This window comes from Prunus avium, chromosome 7 (assembly GCF_965620075.1).
Source record: "Prunus avium chromosome 7, drPruAviu1.hap1.1, whole genome shotgun sequence".
Classification (NCBI taxonomy): domain Eukaryota; kingdom Viridiplantae; phylum Streptophyta; class Magnoliopsida; order Rosales; family Rosaceae; genus Prunus; species Prunus avium.
Genome location: NC_142290.1, coordinates 36,821,488 through 36,841,442, shown reverse-complemented (window position 1 = coordinate 36,841,442; position 19,955 = coordinate 36,821,488). Strand labels below are relative to the sequence as shown.

Here is a 19,955-nt window from a genome sequence, read left to right as displayed (position 1 = left end):
TGGCATTGACCCTTTTGTTGATTACTATAATTTGGGATAATATTTCTTCACATAACTTTAGTTGATTGATATATTAACCGTGGCTCATTCATTACTCATTGCATATATCTACGACACATTAATCTTTACCGACACAACTCTGTCATATATATTAATTATAAACTCATGGATTTTTTATATATTATATTTGTGTAAAGCAATATGCCAATATACATGCATTAATTCCACGCAAAGTCAACTAACATGTCAATTCCTGGATACCGAAACTTGTACCTGATGATAATATCTAGCTAATGTGCGCGGGTCGTGTAAGAGAAGAAGAAGAAGAAGAAATTGGGTTGATCTTAGCATGGTAAGAGAAGTTGTTGGAAACTCCGTCTTTCATTCATGTATGTCATACAGAAATACGTATGGTACTCGTACTTGTATACGGTACTTGTGGTGTGAGAGAGAAATTCGGAGTTTTTATAGTTTCAAAATTTGTCTCGTAAGGGTTTTAGAGCTAATTTATTTATTTTCTGTTCAGATGCTACCATACACATATGGACTATGGAGTCAACGTCCTTGTAAATCTTTATCATTATCCTTATGTCATGCGACTCATTAGGCATAACTTAAAAGTCTTGAAATTGTTGAAAATAAGTTAGAAAGAGTGATAAAAATAGTTATTGCTGAAAACTAATTTAAGGTGAGTATCAAAATGTGAGAGAGGAAAGAGACAAAAAGCGAGAAAAGGAAAGAGTTAGAAATTAAAGCGAAAAGAAAAAGAGCGAGGGTGAGAGATATTATAGCAAAATGGGAACTATTCACGCTCTACCTCTGCTTACACTTCGTGACACTCCTATGTACGAGCGCACAACATCATTCATCCACACAATGTATATGTTACTGTGCTTCCACTTACGTAGGAGTTGACGAGAGTGTATTAAGGAAGTATGTAAGAACGTAGTATCGTAACATGTAAACATAGTAACAAAATGAGATAACAATATATAATCTGGAAAATATTAACAACAATATAATTCGAACGGCAATTTTCTATAAAAGCAATTCGTTAGAGTCGGACAAGAGATACTTCTTATCCAAGTTCATACACTGTGACTAGTCAGAATTAATGCGCGCCACTTATCCGATTAATCTTGGCCATATTCCATAATTCTCCACTTTTCTTCCCTATAAATGTTGGGGTGTTTTTGGTAGTTTTCATTTCACAGCCATTTCTCTCTCGGGTCTTTTCTTGCATGTTTTGTGTCTGAGCTGACTCTCATGGATTCTTCCAACCGTACGGTGAGCTTTGCAGCCCCAAGAGGCTTTGGCACCACACTCAAATCTGATCTCAAAGAGACCTTCTTCCCTGACGACCCCTTTAAGCAATTTGAGAATCAGAAACCACTTGGAAAGGTCAAGAAAGGCTTGCAATATCTCGTTCCCATATGTGAATGGCTTCCGAAATACAATTTAAAAACATTTCAATACGACGTGCTTGCCGGCATCACCATCACCAGTCTTGCCATCCCTCAAGGGATTAGCTACGCGAAGCTCGGCCAGCTTCCACCCATCGTCGGCCTTTGTAAGTACTAGTTGTGAATCTTTATTATTGATTAGGTTAATTTTCGCGTCTAGAACATATTATATATATGGTCTGAATTCAGAGTGTGACAATTATTAAGAGAATGTTTCTCGATAAAAATGTGTACAATTTTTTTTGGATGTGTAGATTCAAGTTTTGTTCCTCCAATTATTTATGCAATTTTTGGAGACTCCAAGTACCTTGCCGTGGGAACTGTGGCAGCATGCTCTTTACTTATTGCAGAAATCATTGGAGAAGTGGCTTCACCGAAGACTGAACCGGCATTGTACCTTCACTTGGTTTTTACAGCCACCTTTGTTACCGGCATCATGCAGACTCTTCTCGGTGTTCTAAGGTGTTGTCCTGATCCTGAACGAGCAAAGATAATGATGCAAACATTAAGATAATTAATTATATATTAATTATTGTTGTGGATTAGGCTGGGGATTTTGGTGGATTTTCTATCGCATTCCACCATCACTGGCTTCATGGGAGGGACTGCAGTTATAATCTGCTTGCAACAGTTGAAGGGCATGCTGGGACTGAAGAATTTCACCACCAAAACCGACGTCGTAAATGTTTTGAGATCAGTGTTCGAACATAGAAAAGAGGTTTGTGTTTATCCACTAATTAATGAAAATTTAGTGCACACTATATATGTAGTGTTCTTAATTTTGTATGAATTAATTCCTTGAGATATGATCAGATTCATATATCCAAACAAACAGGCCCAAGATCATTGCCTAAATGCATGAACACGCATTATTAATTCATTCAATTATGATATAGATTTAGGGTTAACTGGTTATTTGCCCCATGAACTTGTACTTAGGTTTCAATTTACCCCTATCCTTTTTTTTAAGAAAATTAAGGACCCGAACTAATTTTTTTTCGCTAATTTGCCCCCGGATGTCAAAATCTGCCACTTCCCTCCATCCTGCCATCAAGTTGGAGGTTACTTTTGTCATTTCGCGTCTCCACCAAAACACCAACTTGACGGCATAATGGATAGGAAGTGGCAGATTTTGATGTCGGGGGGCAAATTGGCAAAAAAAATTAGTTTGGGTCCTTAATTTTTTTTTTTAAAAGAATAGGGGTAAAAACGAAACTTATGTACGAATTCAAAGAGCAAATCACCAGTTAAGGCTATAGATTTAAATACCTGACACTTTTTTTCTTCTTCTTTCTTTTTCTAGTGGAGGTGGGAGAGTGCAGTTGTGGGTATTATCTTTCTTATTTTTCTTCAGTTCACCAGGTGGCTGGTGAGTTATCTCTTCTTCAACAAATTAATCAGATGGACTCACTGAAATGGGTCCCACAATTTTAAAAATATAAATATGCCTAGTTCATATATATGATATTACTCTTCTCCATACACGCATGCATACGCAAAATTTTGTGTTCGATTCTCTCATTCTTTAATATCGTTTATATTACTCTAAAAATTAATAAGGTTTACTTATATTTTCAGAGGGATAGGAAGCCAAAGCTATTTTGGGTGTCGGCTATGAGTCCACTGGTGGTGGTCGTATCTGGCTGCCTTTTTGCCTATTTTGCCCATGCTCAAGATCATGGAATTCCCATTGTAATGCATGCACCATTAGTAATTTCTCTTTATATTAATTTGATTTATTAAGAAAATCCCATTTGCCCAGATGAAAATAATATGACTTGTACAAAATGGACTTTTCCATTTATATGTTGATATTTTTTATATATTTTTTTTGTCTATAAATCTTAGGTGGGAGACTTGAAGAGGGGGATCAATCCTCCTTCTATTCAATTTTTGAACTTTGACCGCAAATATTTTCCACAAATTGTGAAGGCCGGGGCTATAACTGGCTTGATTGCTTTGGCTGTAAGAAACACCTTATTAATTTATTAATTCCATTTTTTGTTCTTCTTTTTTGGATTAGTTTAATATCTATATATCTTAATTTTTAAATAATTTTCAGGAAGGAATAGCTATTGGAAGGAGCTTTGGCATCATGAGAAATGAAAACGTTGATGGCAACAAGGAAATGATAGCTTATGGCCTCATGAACATTGTTGGATCTTTCACTTCATGCTATTTGACCACTGGTAATTAAATTAAATTCCCAACTAATTGATTTGATTAACAATAATCACTATATAATATCTATATAATTGTTTAATTTTAATTTTAATATGTATATTATTTTTTAAAGGACCCTTTTCAAAGACTGCGGTGAATTACAACGCGGGAGCTAAGACACCAATGTCAAACGCAGTGATGGCCGTTTTCATGGCACTTGTGCTTCTCTTCTTGGCTCCTCTCTTTAGCTACACCCCTCTTGTTGCTTTGTCTGCCATTATTATGTCCGCCATGCTTGGCCTCATCAAATATGAAGAAGCCATTGAACTCTTTAAGGTTGACAAGTTTGACTTTGTCGTGTGCATGGCTGCCTTCTTAGGCGTTGCCTTCATAAGCATGGACATGGGACTCGGCCTCTCAGTAAGTAACACACATAGCTGAAGTGGTTAAAAGCAATTACTCATGCATTTAGCGTCATGTGTTCGAATTTTTCCTCCTCCAATATCGCGTGTATAAAAATTGGTGTGACAATTATAGGTTAATTTGGTGTCGATTCATTAGGTGGTTCTTGGTCTTGTGAGAGCCCTCCTTTATGTGGCTAGGCCAGGAACTTGTAAGCTTGGGAGATTACCAGACTCAGTCTTATACCGTGACATAGAGCAGTACCCTGACGCAGCAAGGAATTCAGGGATCATCGTGCTTCAAATTGGCTCCCCAATTTACTTTGCAAATGGCAACTACGTCAGAGAGAGGTAATATGTGCAAAATGATCATATATATATATTGCTTTAAATTAAATTAATTAGTATATATCTTTAATTACATTGTAATTTCTAAATTGAAATAATTTTGAATAGGGTTTTAAGATGGGTTCGCGATGAGCAAAGCCATCTAGAAACTACGGGAGATGAGCTTCAGCATGTTGTGCTAGAATTGTCTGGTACGACTGATTAAATTTGCCACACAAATGTATCGTGGACTGTTATAAATTATTTTAAATTAATTATAATTAAATGTTTCAAACTTTGGTTGTATAGGAGTTGTAACCATTGACATGACTGGCCTTGAAACATTGAAGGAGATAAACAAAACCTTGAGGGCAAATGATGTTAAGGTAAGCTACAATTTTCCTCAAATAATATAATTGTTACAAGGAAATTACTAAAAGATTATATTCATAATATTTGTTCATGTTTTCAGTTGGGAATTATAAACCCGAGGCTTAAGGTGATGGAGAAGATGATAACGTCACATTTCATAGACAAGCTTGGAAAAGAAAATGTCTACCTATCGATCGAGGAAGCAATTGAAAATTGCAAGTTTTTGACTAGTAAGCCAAAGAAAACCACCAGTGAATCCGGCGATTCATCGAAAGGCGCCGAAGATGCAAGTGATGATGCATCACAACAAGTTTGATGCTGTTGTTTAGGGTTGTGATTCTGCAATTGATATGCTACTTAGAAATAGTATTCTGAATGTTGTAGTTTTCAAATTGGGGTTTATGCCTAGGGGAAATAAAGTGTGTATTTTTCCCTTATAGCAATTAAATTCCAATTTTTATTTCATAGGAAAAAAACTGTATTTTCTCTTTGCTAGGAAATAAAGTGTAATTAGGTTTTCTTGCTTCCATATATGACAAGAGTATTTGTTACTCTATTTTTATTTTTTATTTTTTAAACAAAGGATGAAATGTATCTAATCAAGAAAACTTAAAAAAATATAAAATAAAATAAAATTTTAGCTTCATAGTTTGGTAAAATTTATTTCACAACATAAAAGAAACAAACACCTAACAAAATCCGTAGTTATAATACCCCAAAAAAAAAAAACAAACCGAGTTCAATATCATTATTTCTTCATCGCTTGTAAGAGCTTCACTGACTAACTCTTAGTTTAGTGGTGTTTCTCTTTGCATTTTTTTTATACGAAAAGTACAATTACAAACAAAAAATTTATCGTGCAAAAAAGACTCAAAGAGGTCAAAGTTCGAACACACGTCTAAATTAGAAAATAGAAAATATTTGTAAGTGATTCACAAGTAAATGAGGCCCAAGCCTAACTTCACAGTTCTTGGTCTTGAAAAGTTTTGCTTTGGACACAACATGAGGTCCAAGCCCAAATACGGTTGTTGGATTTGAGCCTGAGCCCATAGCTCACATTACCCTCCCGATCTCTCTCTCCCACAGACGAACGCACATACACACTCTGTTCACCGAACGTGCGCTCACAGTCACAGCGAAAACTGTTCGACCTCTGCTTCTAACTCTCTTCGCTTCGATCTCTAACGCTAAGCCTTCCAGCTTCGCTCTTCGAGCTCTGCACCAACTTCTCCCATCCGAGCCTGTCATCTCCAAGCTCACAAAAATGGTAACGTCGTCGGTTTTGAATTTAGCTTGGATCTGAAAATGTCACCAAAATTTTACTCGCTTATGCTTCTTTCGCTTCCGAGAGAATGTTAGAATTGTGAAAACGTAGTTATGGATGCCTTTGTGACTTAGTTGAGCTTCAGCTATGCATTTCTTATTGTTTTCTCGTATTGGTTTCATCTAACTCTTTCCATTTCAATGTCTGCTGTTTCTATGGGATTTCTGCAGCCTCTCAGGCTTGATATCAAGGTAGTTTTCTCTCAGTTCCTTTGAATTTGTGTTATCCATTTCCACTTTGAGCTTTTCGTTTTGAGAATTTCCGATATTCTGCTTACTATAACTACCAATTATGCAGAGAAAATTTGTGCAAAGAACCGAGAGAGTTAAGTCTTTGGATCTGCATCCAACTGAACCATGGTAATTTCACCACGTTCTTGATATTGTGCTATTTCACTATTTCTGTACATGCAAAATTATTTTGCTGGCAAGACGTTAGACTTTGAGAAAGTGTGATTTGGAATCGGTAGTTGTTTATCTATAATCAAGATTTCCATGAGACCACCACTTATACTGTGCATACCTTTGTGGCAGGATCCTTGCAAGTCTGTATTCAGGAACCGTGTTTATTTTCAATTACCAGTCACAGGTTTGTGGCACTTGTCCAATTCTAGTTTTCCTCTCACGTTAGAGTGTATCTTGCTTCTCTGTTGTGATTTCGTGGAAATGGATGCATCTTCATATTACTGCTTCTCTGTTGTATTTTCCATGTTTGGAAACGACTTTTTATTCCAATGATTTTTTACTAGTCATAGAAAGCTTTTCATGATCCTTTCTTCGGCTGTGGGAACTTATATAGTTGGTTTCTTTAATATTAAATCTTTCGAGGGTGTAATTCTGTTAGCGCTGACTGTAATGTTCCTTATTTACTTCAGAGCATGGCAAAGTCTTTTGAAGTCTCTGAATTGCCAGGTACTTAAAACATTAGCTTTTATATAAGCTCCATGTTCTTGACATTATAACTTACTTGATGTATAAATGTTCTACTTGCAGTTCGGTCAGCAAAATTTGTAGCGCGTAAGCAGTGGGTAGTAGCTGCAGCTGATGACATGTTCATACGTGCATACAATTATAATACGATGGATAAGGTTAAAGTGTTTGAAGCACACTCAGACTATATTAGATGTGTGGCTGTCCATCCAACACTTCCATATGTTTTGTCATCATCCGATGACATGCTTATCAAACTGTGGGATTGGGAAAAAGGTTGGATGTGTACTCAGATATTCGAAGGGCATTGCCACTATGTGATGCAAGTGACCTTTAATCCTAAAGACACCAATACTTTTGCAAGTGCTTCCCTGGATCACACTGTAAAGGTGCGGTCAGAAATATTCCTTATTAACGCATGTAAGTTTATTTTGAGAAATTATCTGGTTGTGCATACTATTAATTGCTTATCACCATCTTGTTTCCAGATCTGGAATCTTGCCTCCCCTGACCCCAATTTTACGTTGGATGCCCACGTGAAAGGGGTAAATTGCGTTGATTACTTCACTGGTGGTGATAAACCTTACTTAATCACAGGCTCAGACGATCATACTGCAAAGGTATGCAATATTGTTTTCCTGACACTTTAGTGTTTTTCTGTGGCCTGAACTTCAGTAAATGTATATGCATTTATATGCAGTTTGAAAAAGACTGTAATTAGAATTTATGGAAACAGGTGTGGGACTATCAGACAAAAACTTGTGTTCAGACACTTGAAGGGCATACTCACAATGTATCTGCAGTATGCTTTCATCCGGAACTTCCAGTTATAATTACTGGTTCTGAGGATGGAACTGTTAGAATATGGCACTCAACGACTTATCGGTAGATATTAAATTCCAAAGTAGTGTTTCAGCTATTTGAGATGAAGTTTGTATCTCAAATTCATTTATTCTCTGTTGACAGGGATCATTTTTTATATTGAAGTGTTAAGGCCTCAGAAAGTAAAGTATTATGTTGCCCTATATGCACCTACATCATGGGATGAGAATAAAACTACATTACTATATATTGCTTTCTTGAAAGATTTTGCCAACTTCAATTTTTCGCCTTATATTTATTGATGTTTACTTTTAGCTTTTTAATGAATAAGTCATACTGTTCAGTTTTTATGATCCTCTAATGAATCTGCATTTTCTTCTTTGCATTTTAGAATAGGCTATTAGATTCTGTCATCTACACCTTACGCCTCTGCATATTTTTAAACTTTTGTTATTGATAGAATGGTTCTCTTAGAGATAAGGGGAAAATTTTGACATGACTTATTACTTTGCAGGCTTGAAAACACACTGAATTATGGGCTTGAACGTGTTTGGGCCTTTGGGTATATGAAAGGTTCACGTCGGTAAGCTGCTTGTCTTTATTTTTATTTTTTTTATTATCTATACGTCCAATGTTCCAGTTAGCTTATGATATATATTATTGAATAAGACCAAAACTATACTATTATGACTACCTTGGCATGCTGGAATCTGAGAGTGGGTGTTTTTTTTCACTATATTATAGTTTTGAGATGATGATTTCATAAGATGTCTCATTTGTGTACAGGATTGTAATTGGTTATGATGAAGGAGCCATAATGGTAAAAATTGGCCGAGAAGTACCAGTTGCTAGCATGGATAGTAGTGGGAAAATTATTTGGGCTAAGCATAATGAAATTCAAACTGTGAATATCAAGAGTGTTGGAGCAGATTTTGAGGTTCAATCTCCCTACTTGCTCAGACTTTTATCTTTCTTCCTGAGATGGTCCTAGAAATAGAGGTTCTTATTTGCTTGAATTGAAATATTGAACCTTGATTATTTTTGTGAAATTCAGGTTGCAGATGGAGAAAGATTGCCTTTGGCCGTGAAGGAGTTGGGAACCTGTGACCTTTATCCTCAAGTAAGTTTCTGTGTTTGAGGAGCTTTTAATCCAGTGGGTCTACGATGCCCACTGTTGTGTCAGCTTACCTACCTTTAGTGGTTTGATTGAAAGTCCCTGTCCTTTATTAAGCGTATTTTAATTTTCTCAGAACCACTGTACTTTTAGATTCTTAGAAGAATATGACCATTGAATGCCTTGTTTTAATTACATTGTTTCGACAATGGATATTATGTTGTGTTTGATTTCAGAGTTTGCAGCACAACCCGAATGGAAGGTTTGTTGTTGTTTGTGGAGATGGTGAGTACATAATATACACAGGTCTAGCATGGAGAAATAGATCCTTTGGCTCAGCATTGGAATTTGTCTGGTCATCTGATGGAGAATATGCTGTTAGGGAATCTACTTCAAGGATAAAAATTTTCAGCAAAGCATTCCAGGTTTTGATCTTTTTAAAATGTATAACTCATTGAGATTATGCTTGTCAACGGGATCGTATTGTTGGGAAAATCTGATTGAGTTGAATTGAACTTTACTGTTCAGGAAAAGAAGAATGTTCGACCAACATTTTCTGTAGAACACATTTATGGAGGGGTCTTACTGGCAATGCGCTCAAATGACTTTGTATGCTTCTATGACTGGGTGGAATGCAGATTGATTAGACGAATTGATGTCAATGTCAAGGTATCACAATAAAATTACTAGGAACTTATGTCATTATCAGACTTCTTATTTGGCCACATGGGTACTAATTTTGTGTGTTTCTTTGGTTGCTTTGATTGTTCAAGAATGTTTATTGGGCTGATAGCGGTGATTTGGTGGCAATTTCTAGTGATTCATCATTTTACGTTCTAAAATACAATGTAAGAGTTCTCCCATTCAACCACTCATATCCCATGTTTATTAGAATCTTCGTAGTTCTTTCTATACATGTGAGCTAAACTAATTCACATGATTAACTTAGCGTGGTTTATTTGGCAGAGGGATATAGTCTCATTGTATTTTGACAGTGGAAGGCCTGTTGATGAACTAGGTGTTGAGGATGCCTTTGAGCTCCTCTTTGAAATAAACGAGCGTGTCAGAACTGGATTATGGGTTGGGGACTGTTTCATTTACAATAACTCTTCTTGGCGACTAAATTATTGTGTTGGCGGTGAGGTATGCAAAATTTGCAGGTTTTAGAATCCAGTGTTTTGAAGTTTTCAGAACATTATTTATACATGATTTTTAACATTTACTTGATTTAGGATGGTGTTTTGACTCGATGACTTTGCAGGTGACCACAATGTTTCACCTAGACCGGCCCATGTACTTGTTGGGCTATCTTGCCAATCAAAGTTGCCTTTATCTAATTGATAAAGAGTTTAAGTGAGTGTTTGCTTGCAAGCTGCTGTTTTGAAGGGGAGTGAACTCTTGCCATTCTCACTTTCCATTTTAACGTGTTAATATTTCTTATGTGTGCAGTGTCATGGGATACACCTTGCTTCTCAGCATGATTGAGTACAAAACACTTATTATACGTGGAGATTTAGAGCGTGCAAAACAAATTTTTCCAACAATACCTCCAGAGCAACATAATAGGTGGGACAACATATTTTGCTTTGGAAACTGTTGTGCATCAAGTGATATTAAATAGAGCCTTAAACCCAGTTCCATTTCCTGCCTCTTGTACTTGAGAGAAACTCAAAAATTCTGAAATTTTTGAAAATTGACTGACATTTTGATCCAACTCTTGTTTTGCATCCAGTGTGGCTCGTTTTTTGGAATCTCGAGGTATGTTGGAGGATGCACTGGTAGTGGCTACAGATGCTGACTACAAATTTGATCTTGCTATACAGCTGGGTAGACTTGAGATTGCAATGGTGAGATATGTTTACTTTGTTATTCCTAAGTTGTCAGATAGGTTTGCTCTGGAGCTAACTTGGAGATAAACTGTGTTGTGTATTTCCTTCATACAAAAAATTCCTTTTAATAATTATTCACTGGTTGTTTGAAGATGTTAAGTTTTCTTCTTTCTGACAGGAAATTGCTAAAGAAGCGCAAAGTGAATCCAAGTGGAAGCGGCTGGGAGAATTAGCTATGTCCACTGGGAAGGTATTCCCTCACCTTTGTCGTCTGTGTGAACTCCATTAAACAAACCAGGAGACCCTCACATTCACTAGCACCTACAGACTACAGAGTCATGTATCCACCCATATTGATTGAAAGAGCTCATAAATACCCTTCTCTTGTTTGAAAGAATTAGATATTCTTGTTATCAATTGAGGTCATGAGTTTTCTCAAGATTAAAAATACTGTGCCTCACATTTTATTTTTACATCCAAAACCGTATTCATATGCTTGAATGGCTGATGCAGCTTGAAATGGCTGAAGATTGTCTATCATATGGAAAGGACTTTTCTGGCTTGTTGCTTCTTTATTCTTCTCTTGGAGATGCTCAAGGAATATTAAAACTCGCATCCCTTGCCAAAGAGCAAGGAAAGAATAATGTTGCTTTCCTTTGTTTATTTATGCTGGGTAAAGTGGAAGAATGCATCCAGCTGTTGCTGGAAAGGTGAATTTCTTTTAACCCTAATTATGATCACTCAAACCTCCTAGTGTCGTCATCTTTGTTTGTTAAACCATTGGCATCTTTTCTTACAGTGAACGGATACCTGAAGCAGCTTTGATGGCACGATCTTACCTCCCAAGCAAGGTCTCAGAGATAGTTTCAATTTGGAGAAATGACCTGAACAAGGTTAAACTTTCACAGTGTTTTTCTCAGTTCATGAACAGAGTTTGTCTTTTTAAGTGAAATCTGAGATGTAGAAAGGAAATTATACCAACAGGAAATTGCTATGCTATGTGGATCTTCTAGTTTATCCACCAATCAGAGGAAAGATTTTTGCAAATATTTGACTAGTTGAGTTCTTGCTTATTTATGCACTTAAATTTGCAATATGATAGGTCAATAGAAGAGCTGCAGAATCATTGGCGGATCCGCAAGAGTATCCTAATTTGTTTGAGGACTGGCAGGTTTCTCTTGCCCTTGAGTCTAAAAGTGCAGAAAATAGGTATCTACTCTTCTTCACTGTTCAAAATCAGGGTCGGGAATAATTTTACTTTTTAGCGCTGCAGAAGCAGATTAGTCCAAGATTGGAAATTGTGCCATCTAATTTGGGGCTGCAGTAGATATCTCCATAATTACTGGCTGGCAATAAATTTTCTGCGGTTATGCATTGTTGAATCATTGTGGTTTGCTTTTATATGTCTTTTGCAGCGGCATTCATCCTCCTGCTGAACAATACCCAATTTATGCTGAGAAGTCAACGACCAGTCTTGTTGAAAGGTTCAGAAGCATGCAAATTGATGAAGAAGCCCCATTTGAAAATGGAGATCTGGATCAAGAGGTATAATAAGCCAACTGATGACAAATAGATGTTTCTAATCAAGCTAAAATTCTTGCACCAAAGATAAGGGAAGCTGATTTGCGTAGTTATTATATGATTACGTATTTTTTGACTTTTTCACTCACCTTTTGAGTCCTATATAGACAAGGAAAAAAACAGACATGGAACTTGCAAAACTACGGCTAAAGTTTGCTTTGGCCTTTTTCCTTTTTGGTGGGTGATTATTAACAAAAAGTTTATGTTTCTCACCTCTTAGTTTTTGAAACTCTGTCACACTTTTGATGATTCTATCCAGTCGTAGATGGTGGATAGGATTTTAAACCTGTAGTTGGAGCAAACTTGTCAACTATCAACAGACTTATCTTTCAGCATTTCTTTAGTTAATTTTCTTTAATCTTTTTCCATGAAGGGATGCTTTTAATGGTTTTATTTGTGTTTTGTGCGTCTTTGTTCCAGGAGGTACAGGAGAATGGAGAAAATCAAGATGAAGGTGAGACTGTTGCGGAGGAAGATGATTCGACGAATGGTGTTGTTCTTGTAAATGGCGACCAGGGTGAAGAGTTGGGTGTAAATGATGAGAGAACACCATCACCGTAAAGGCAATTGGAGAATGTGAATATTTCTGGTGATTAATTCAATGCTCAAAAATGCGTGTTTGGTTTTTTTTCTTTTTCATTCTTATCATGGTGGTTGTTGCTGCTGCTCTCTTTCTTCTCACTACTGTCATCATTGTTGTCAGTCCAATCATTTTTTTGTGGCTTACATCAAGCATACATTAATTGCTTAGTTAGTCTTTTCAATACAAAAGCAGCGCTGTTATGTGAGCCCTAGATGACTAGTCAGTTTCCTTGGCCTTGGTGATACGCTTTTCCTCATCTTATGTCAGCTCTAGCTGAAGGAAGATCAATTTGTTTAATTCATCTTACTATGATAGCATGAGCTCATGTATACTATAATAACGAAATTGTTGGGGTCCACAATTTTGTTTTCTTTTCCTTGTATCTGCCTTTCCCATTCTTATCCTTTGAGGATAATTACGCCTTTAAGAAAAACCAAAAAAGAAACTGCCCGCGAAACATTACCTAATAACATTACATCTGAAGTGTGTTTTAGTTGTTTATTATTAAGGTTTGATGTTCCTTCAAATTATGTGCAAGTCTCAGGTCCTGACCTAATTGCATATCCCCAAGAGGGGGAAAAGAGAAGGCATGCTTGCTTTTGTATCATTATAGTGTCTAATAATGAATTTGGTGGTGTTTTGAATATTGCATAACATGATCTGTTTCCAGACACGCATCATAACAATCTAATAATTGATTTTATTTAGAAGTCAATTGATGTTGATAGTTGATCTTTTCTTTGTTGAAACTGCAGTGTTTAAGCCACATCACTAGTTCTCATAACAACAGCTAGATCCAGCTGTTATACACTGATCTTCAGGTGAGAAATTCTTCCTACATAAAATATTTTCTTATTAAGTTCTGCTCACAAGCCTATTTTACTCAGTCACTCACCTGTGATAAATGAGTCACAACAAGTTTTCTTAAAATTTTTGGGTTTTATTTGATTAACATACTAAACAAAAAAAAAAGTACAAAATTACTTGCTGTTTCCTTCATCTGAGCCTGCTCATTTGTTTACATCGTTAAAGATCCTTTAGCATACTGGAAGATCAGTGAAGTTCAAAATTAAACATTATCATGAAACGTAGGCTGGGACCTTACTAGGTGTTTATATGTTTTAAAAAATCAGACCCACTGTTGGCGATTTGGTCCTATGGTTAGTTGAGCCCTTTCAATGGTTAATCCTACTAAAGATCTGCCATTTGTACGAAAGATCTTTGTTTGCTCTATCATTAAACATTTTCATACATCTTGAATCATGACCCATGAAATGCAGGGCGTTGCGGCCTCATATGTGGGTTCCATCTGATGTTATATTTTCTACAATTGCTCGCTCTACTTAGCTAGCTAGTCTCATATATAGGAGCCATAATCTAATTTATTTTCTAATTTTGTCCTTGTTAATTCTAGATTTGTGACCTTTCACAGGAGTTTCCCGTTTTCTTTTCTGTGCAGGGTGGCTTGTAAAATGTTCCCGTGTACAACCTGGAAAGTTTCTCATGTAGTTCCTTTTACAACTAGTTATTCTTGTGACACTTTACACTTTAACAGATGCAAAGGATGTCAAAGAAGAAAGGCTCTCATAAGTATTGAATCCTATAAAGATTTTGATCAGATTCCTCACTTTATATTATACTCCTTAAGTTAGGTTTGGGATAAAGAGGTTAGAAAGAGAACCAACCGGGACCGATTGCTTCCCTTCCATGGCCTGTGATTTTGCAGCTAAAAATGAAATTAAATCTCTATCCTAGATTCCTATGTAACATGTATAATATGATGTGTTGTTCAGCATTAGAGAAAGTCATTTTGTTTTTTATGACGTGTTCAATGTTCGTAATATTATTAATTTTTGGTGTTTTATGCTTGTGTGGTTAGATTGATTCGTTTTTGTGTCTTCATAAAGTTGGTAATCATTATTAAAGACTGTTTAAATCATAGCCAATCGTTTGGTGTATACCTTCTAACAAGTGGGCATTCGCTCGAAAGCTCATTCCAACAAGAAAATAAAACGTACCAAAAACTTTTAAACTTTAATAAGTATTTGTTGTGTTAATTTTCGCATAATTGTATCTGCTTTAAGTTTTATATATGATGTTCTGGTTGGGTGGCTTCTGGCACAAGTGCATTAAGTTCAATGATATGGGTATGGTATGGGTTTAATAAAGTTGTATAAACATTCCCTAAAATGAGATTTTAGGTGTCCTTTTTATAATTGATCTTAATAGGCTCGTTTGTTCTCATGTGCCGACAATTTCATGGTTTATGAAAAAGAAATAGGCTTGTTTCCTTTCCATAAATTTCACATGAGAGAAGCAGGTGGCTGGCTCATAAAACCAGCTCCTAAAAGTGAGAGTTGCTTTTAGGTTCGATGAATTATAATTGATGCATACTACCATCTCGTGCTTTATTTTATCTGTCCTTCCTCGCAGTTCCTGCAACACCAATTATAATCTACTGCTGGAAGGTGAAAAGTTTTAGTGGGGGAAATAGTTTTTTTTTTTCTTCCCTTTTTATGACAGTGGAGGAAATAGTTTTTGGTGCCCTCCTATATTTTGCATTATCTTTTCTCCTTCCTAACAATGATTTTTCAATGTAATCGTAACACCAACACACCCTAAAGATTTTCGATGTACTATACCATAAACAACGTACATTTTGTCTATTTAGTTTAAACTAAGTCACTTAATAACATCTCGTGACGGTATTATTTTCTCGAAACACACAACTAAAGCTCCGAGCCAAATTGGAAGACAACAAAAAATGTGCTCTATTTGAACGGAAAGTGTGCAATGGTGTCACATTCTTACAGAGACCGTAGGGGGTCCTTTACATAAAGGGAGGCTAGGCTAATCTTATCTTTTCAGGGGTACCAAGTTCTTGTTGATATATGACCCAAAAAAAAAAAAGTTCTTGTTGATAAGATGAGAGTCCACCACATGGCACTAAACGGACAGTTGTATTTGGGACCACTCCGTTATTATTTCGTTGTTTCAAAGGGCGTAGAGTTCCTTCTCATCATGATGCAACGCTCAATTTTCGACCTTCCCATGAATTCCAAATTAAAATTGTTGGTAGATACATGTCACTCTTTGACAACAAAGCATAAGGTGGAAGGAAGAAGCTGCTTTGAACTCCTTGGCCTTGTTGGCTCTACCCTAATTTCCAAACTCTATATTATCTTTTATTTTTATTTTATATATATATAAATGGTTGTTTAAATTAATCTAATTTATAAGAGAGGAAATCGAACTTTAATGCAAGGGAGTGAGTTTACTGTCGTGACGACTACTTGGTCAAGTCTTTTTTCAAATAAAAAAAATAAAATTGATAAGAAGCTGGTACCTAGTAGGAAGGAAGGAGGGAGGGATGTTTCACTCAGTTTCAAGTAAAACCTCTCTCCATGTAATCCGAGCAATCATAATTTACTTGACAGTTTCACATTCAAACCATCCATCCATGATCCATCGTCAACCATGAATTTGTGTTGACTTTTTTGTTGTGGATTGTTTGCGTACAACTACGAAGCAACAGAAAGAAATGCGTAGATGAATCAATAGTTGGTTTATCTCATATTTTAACTTCACACCAGTTTTCAAAACACATTTTTTAAGTTTAAATTCAAACCCTGCTGCCGACTTATTATTATTATTATTATTATTATTAAGCTAATTAACAAGAAAAAAAACAAGAAAACCCTGCAAGCAATGCAATCTTAGAGACTCTTTTAACTTAAATTCCGCTCTCGAATTGTGTCCGCAATTGGCGCGCTTGATTTTTCTCCTCTTCTCTCCCCATTTTTTTTTTTCTCACGCGGCTTTCTCTTTAGCTTTACTTTTTGCCGCATTTTTATTTATTTATTTATTTTATTTTTAATGACCAAATATTACGGAGATGATTACTACACAGTGATTATTGTGTTTGTTGTCATCATAGAATTATATAGAAAATGCAGAAACCCTAATAAACCCATGCATCAATGACGGATTATATCTCTCCATTGAATTCTACCTTCTACACCATAAAATGCATACGTCTATATAATACAACCGTATAAGTCATACGCATATGCATATATTTTAATTTCTTTGGCCATTCAGATAGACTCAAAGCTCAAAACTAGAATGGCTTGACAAAAGAAAAAACTATATATTTGTTTGAAGTTTGAACTCATCTCTTGACGTCAACTCCATATAGCAATTTGCTTGTTTTCTATTATAAAAGAAGAAAAAAAACAGATATATATTAACGCATGACAGCAAAGTTTTGAAGTGTAGGAAAAACGCTAACATAGATTGAAAATCAAGTGGGACAACAAATTCCACCACCTTTTGTAATTTAGCCAATAAACAAGCAGGATATTACCTTGATGAGTTGAGTTCATGACTTTGAGGTTTGCTTCGAGTTCTAAATTCCTTTGACCAATTTGATCGACATGTCGTCTACTTTGAATTGTTCAAGCTCAGGCAGCAAGGAACGAGTCATCAATTCGCTACGGGGCCATATCTCCACCTTTAAAAAAATAGCGTAAAATGCCATGTGTATATATTAGGGAACGTTCTAGATTATCACCAAAAATAAAAAATGGATTTTTCCAGTTTCACTTAACCAAGTTGAAGTTTGAGATTGACAAGTGTGATGACTAAGCCTCACGGCTGGCATTTTTGTCCTGCTCAGTTGGCTACAGTATCCTACGTGGAAAATTACGGCCCCACACGGTTTCAAGTGTGATAAATTCATGACCTGTAAATTATCAGCTCATGGCACTGGGATTGGAACTAGACATCAAAATATCATATTTGTTGAGTTATCAAGATCATGAGTGTGGCTAGGAAAATATATATATTGAGGGACCGAATGCGTGAATAGTTTTGTTGAGGTGGGGCCATACGTACATACCTACTCTCTAATTTTCTATGACACACAACAAATGTTACTATTTAATGAATCGTGACGACTCAACGAGTATAGTATTTTCGTATATTCATAATCATACCGAGTGCAAAATCGTATCGCAGCTGAAACTCTCTCTTTGGTCCGTACATGGTCTAGAAAAATGCTCAAAATATAGATAACCCTAGCTATACCTGATAAATTGTTCTTCTCAAGTTACGTTGAAATGGATATATAAAAGATGTTGTTGCATGAGAATTTATCTTCGTTATGTGTAAGTGATGCATGCATGCATAAAAAGTAAAAATTTGATAAAAGTAGAAAAGCACAATTTCTGATGAAATAAAACTAGGGTTCTACAAATGAGTGTCAGTACAAATTCTTTATTGAATAACTGCTGCCTAACTGCCTGCCTGCACGTCTCTTTACGTATCCTCAGAATCTTACCACTATATATAAAGATTTGTGGTTGGATTTATTTACACAAACATCCAAGCTTCATTCGAAAAAAGAAGACCTAAAACTCAAGCCCAATTAAATGGAGGATTGAATGGTGAGTCGTATGATGAGACTTCTGGTTGGCCTCAGAAAAATATATACACGTAATTTTATTTATTTATTTATATATATGTAACATGCTTTCATTCATTGGCATTATTATATATATTGGCATATCGCTTGAGAATTCATGTGAGTGTTTGTTTAATTTTGACCATTCATTTGGGGCGGGACAGGTGGTTGATTAGAGGGAGCTTGAACCCAAATAGAGAAGTTGAATTTGATCGAGTGATTATAGAATACTACAATAGTACGGTTACGTGGTATATTTTGTATGGACATTTTTGGATTGAATTTCAGGCTTTAAATTGGCCAAACTAGACGTTGCTGAGCTCAACATGGTTGATAAATGCATCACACCCACATAAAAAGATAACCAAAAACGAAAGATAATCAGGTTGACAATGCAAGCAAATGTGCAATCTCATGGAGTCATATTCTTTATAAAAAGGAAAAACGAGAAGTCCAAATTTGAATGGTTGTGTTTTTATTTATTTTTCATCTGAGGTTGGATCGGTGCTGCCGCTATCATTTAATCTTGGTACAAATTAATTAATTATATGATGTGCACAACATTTTGAGACAAGTGGAGCCCTACCAAAATCAGATCAATCATTAAATCCCATCACACACAGTCACAAGGAAAAAAAAAACAAAAGGGTTCACAGATCTCATGTTTTTACAGTTAATTTACAACGGCAGCTCAAAATTCAAATCTCAACCACAACCTCAAAACAATTTAAAAGAAGGTTTTGGTAAAATGAAATTAAAAAATAACACTCAAAAACGCGTTAGCAAAACGGTGGTTGGGGCTTTTTGCTCGTGTGTCTACAGTGACGTGTGCGTTAAGAAAAAAAATAATCGAAGGGGGGTATAATCGTCTTTTGGATCCCAGGGTCCCAACTGGAGCGTTGTTGCGGTGGGTGCAGACGCGTACAGGGACGCGGTGCACCACACGAACGTGGGGCCCTTATCAACGCCGACGATCCAGCCGAGCAAGAGGTGACGCGTGGGCCCTCCAGAACACACAGTTGCATGGGGCATGGTGACTGTGTCGCTTTCTGGAATTTGACCCAGTTTGGTGCGGGACCCATGTACGTGCTGGAGAGAAAGGGCAGCAGCAGCAAACAAACATAACATCTCCTCATTTTTACCATCATGGTGATGATGGGGGAAAAGGAAATGATGATGATCGTGCATCAGCATCGACGGTGATAAGGACGCGTATCAAGGTAACAACATGCATGGGATTCATCTTCATCTCATCAATCCAAATCAAATCTACCCCCATTGCCATAAATGCTGCCGTTTTGGGAAATTGATGAAGAAAAGTAAATTACGTATAAATTCCTTCATTACATTAATCCAATCTGTTTTATTACATCATGAAAATGAAGCACTCCAGAAGTCTTTGCATCATAGCTGGAATTAGACAATAATTATTGTTAAAACTAGGTTGGGTTAGTTACAATGCAATATGCCTATCTATTTTCAAAATTCATGTCATAAGTTATTGGTGATCTTCAACGACTTGGAATATTAGTTGGAGACATCGCTAAAGTTAATAATGGACCAATGAGATTATTCAATGGTCA

General features: G+C 36.2%; 2 protein-coding genes across 2 annotated transcripts; both read left to right on the top strand.

Annotated features, from left to right (window-relative positions):
* The first annotated feature begins 1,109 nt into the window (after positions 1-1,109).
* SULTR3;5 (sulfate transporter 3;5) lies at positions 1,110-5,257 on the top strand. The gene is made up of 12 exons (XM_021951537.2): positions 1,110-1,570; positions 1,718-1,925; positions 2,010-2,181; positions 2,767-2,832; positions 3,042-3,155; positions 3,312-3,428; positions 3,526-3,652; positions 3,760-4,046; positions 4,188-4,378; positions 4,484-4,566; positions 4,664-4,740; positions 4,827-5,257. Exons 1-12 carry the CDS (start codon positions 1,267-1,269, stop codon positions 5,040-5,042), a joined length of 1,962 nt encoding a protein of 653 aa, XP_021807229.1. The 5' UTR covers positions 1,110-1,266; the 3' UTR covers positions 5,043-5,257.
* Positions 5,258-5,768: 511 nt separating this feature from the next.
* Positions 5,769-14,772, top strand: LOC110751044 (coatomer subunit beta'-1-like). Its single transcript, XM_021951460.2, has 26 exons — positions 5,769-5,993; positions 6,221-6,241; positions 6,348-6,409; positions 6,584-6,638; positions 6,925-6,961; positions 7,043-7,368; positions 7,468-7,599; positions 7,716-7,864; positions 8,316-8,384; positions 8,588-8,738; positions 8,856-8,921; positions 9,152-9,340; positions 9,444-9,584; positions 9,689-9,763; positions 9,882-10,058; positions 10,177-10,268; positions 10,365-10,481; positions 10,648-10,762; positions 10,923-10,994; positions 11,258-11,454; positions 11,544-11,637; positions 11,847-11,953; positions 12,160-12,289; positions 12,746-12,914; positions 13,664-13,729; positions 14,368-14,772. The coding sequence occupies exons 1-24, from the start codon at positions 5,991-5,993 to the stop codon at positions 12,884-12,886; spliced, it is 2,718 nt and encodes a 905-aa protein (XP_021807152.2). The 5' UTR covers positions 5,769-5,990; the 3' UTR covers positions 12,887-12,914; positions 13,664-13,729; positions 14,368-14,772.
* The last annotated feature ends 5,183 nt before the right edge of the window (positions 14,773-19,955 follow it).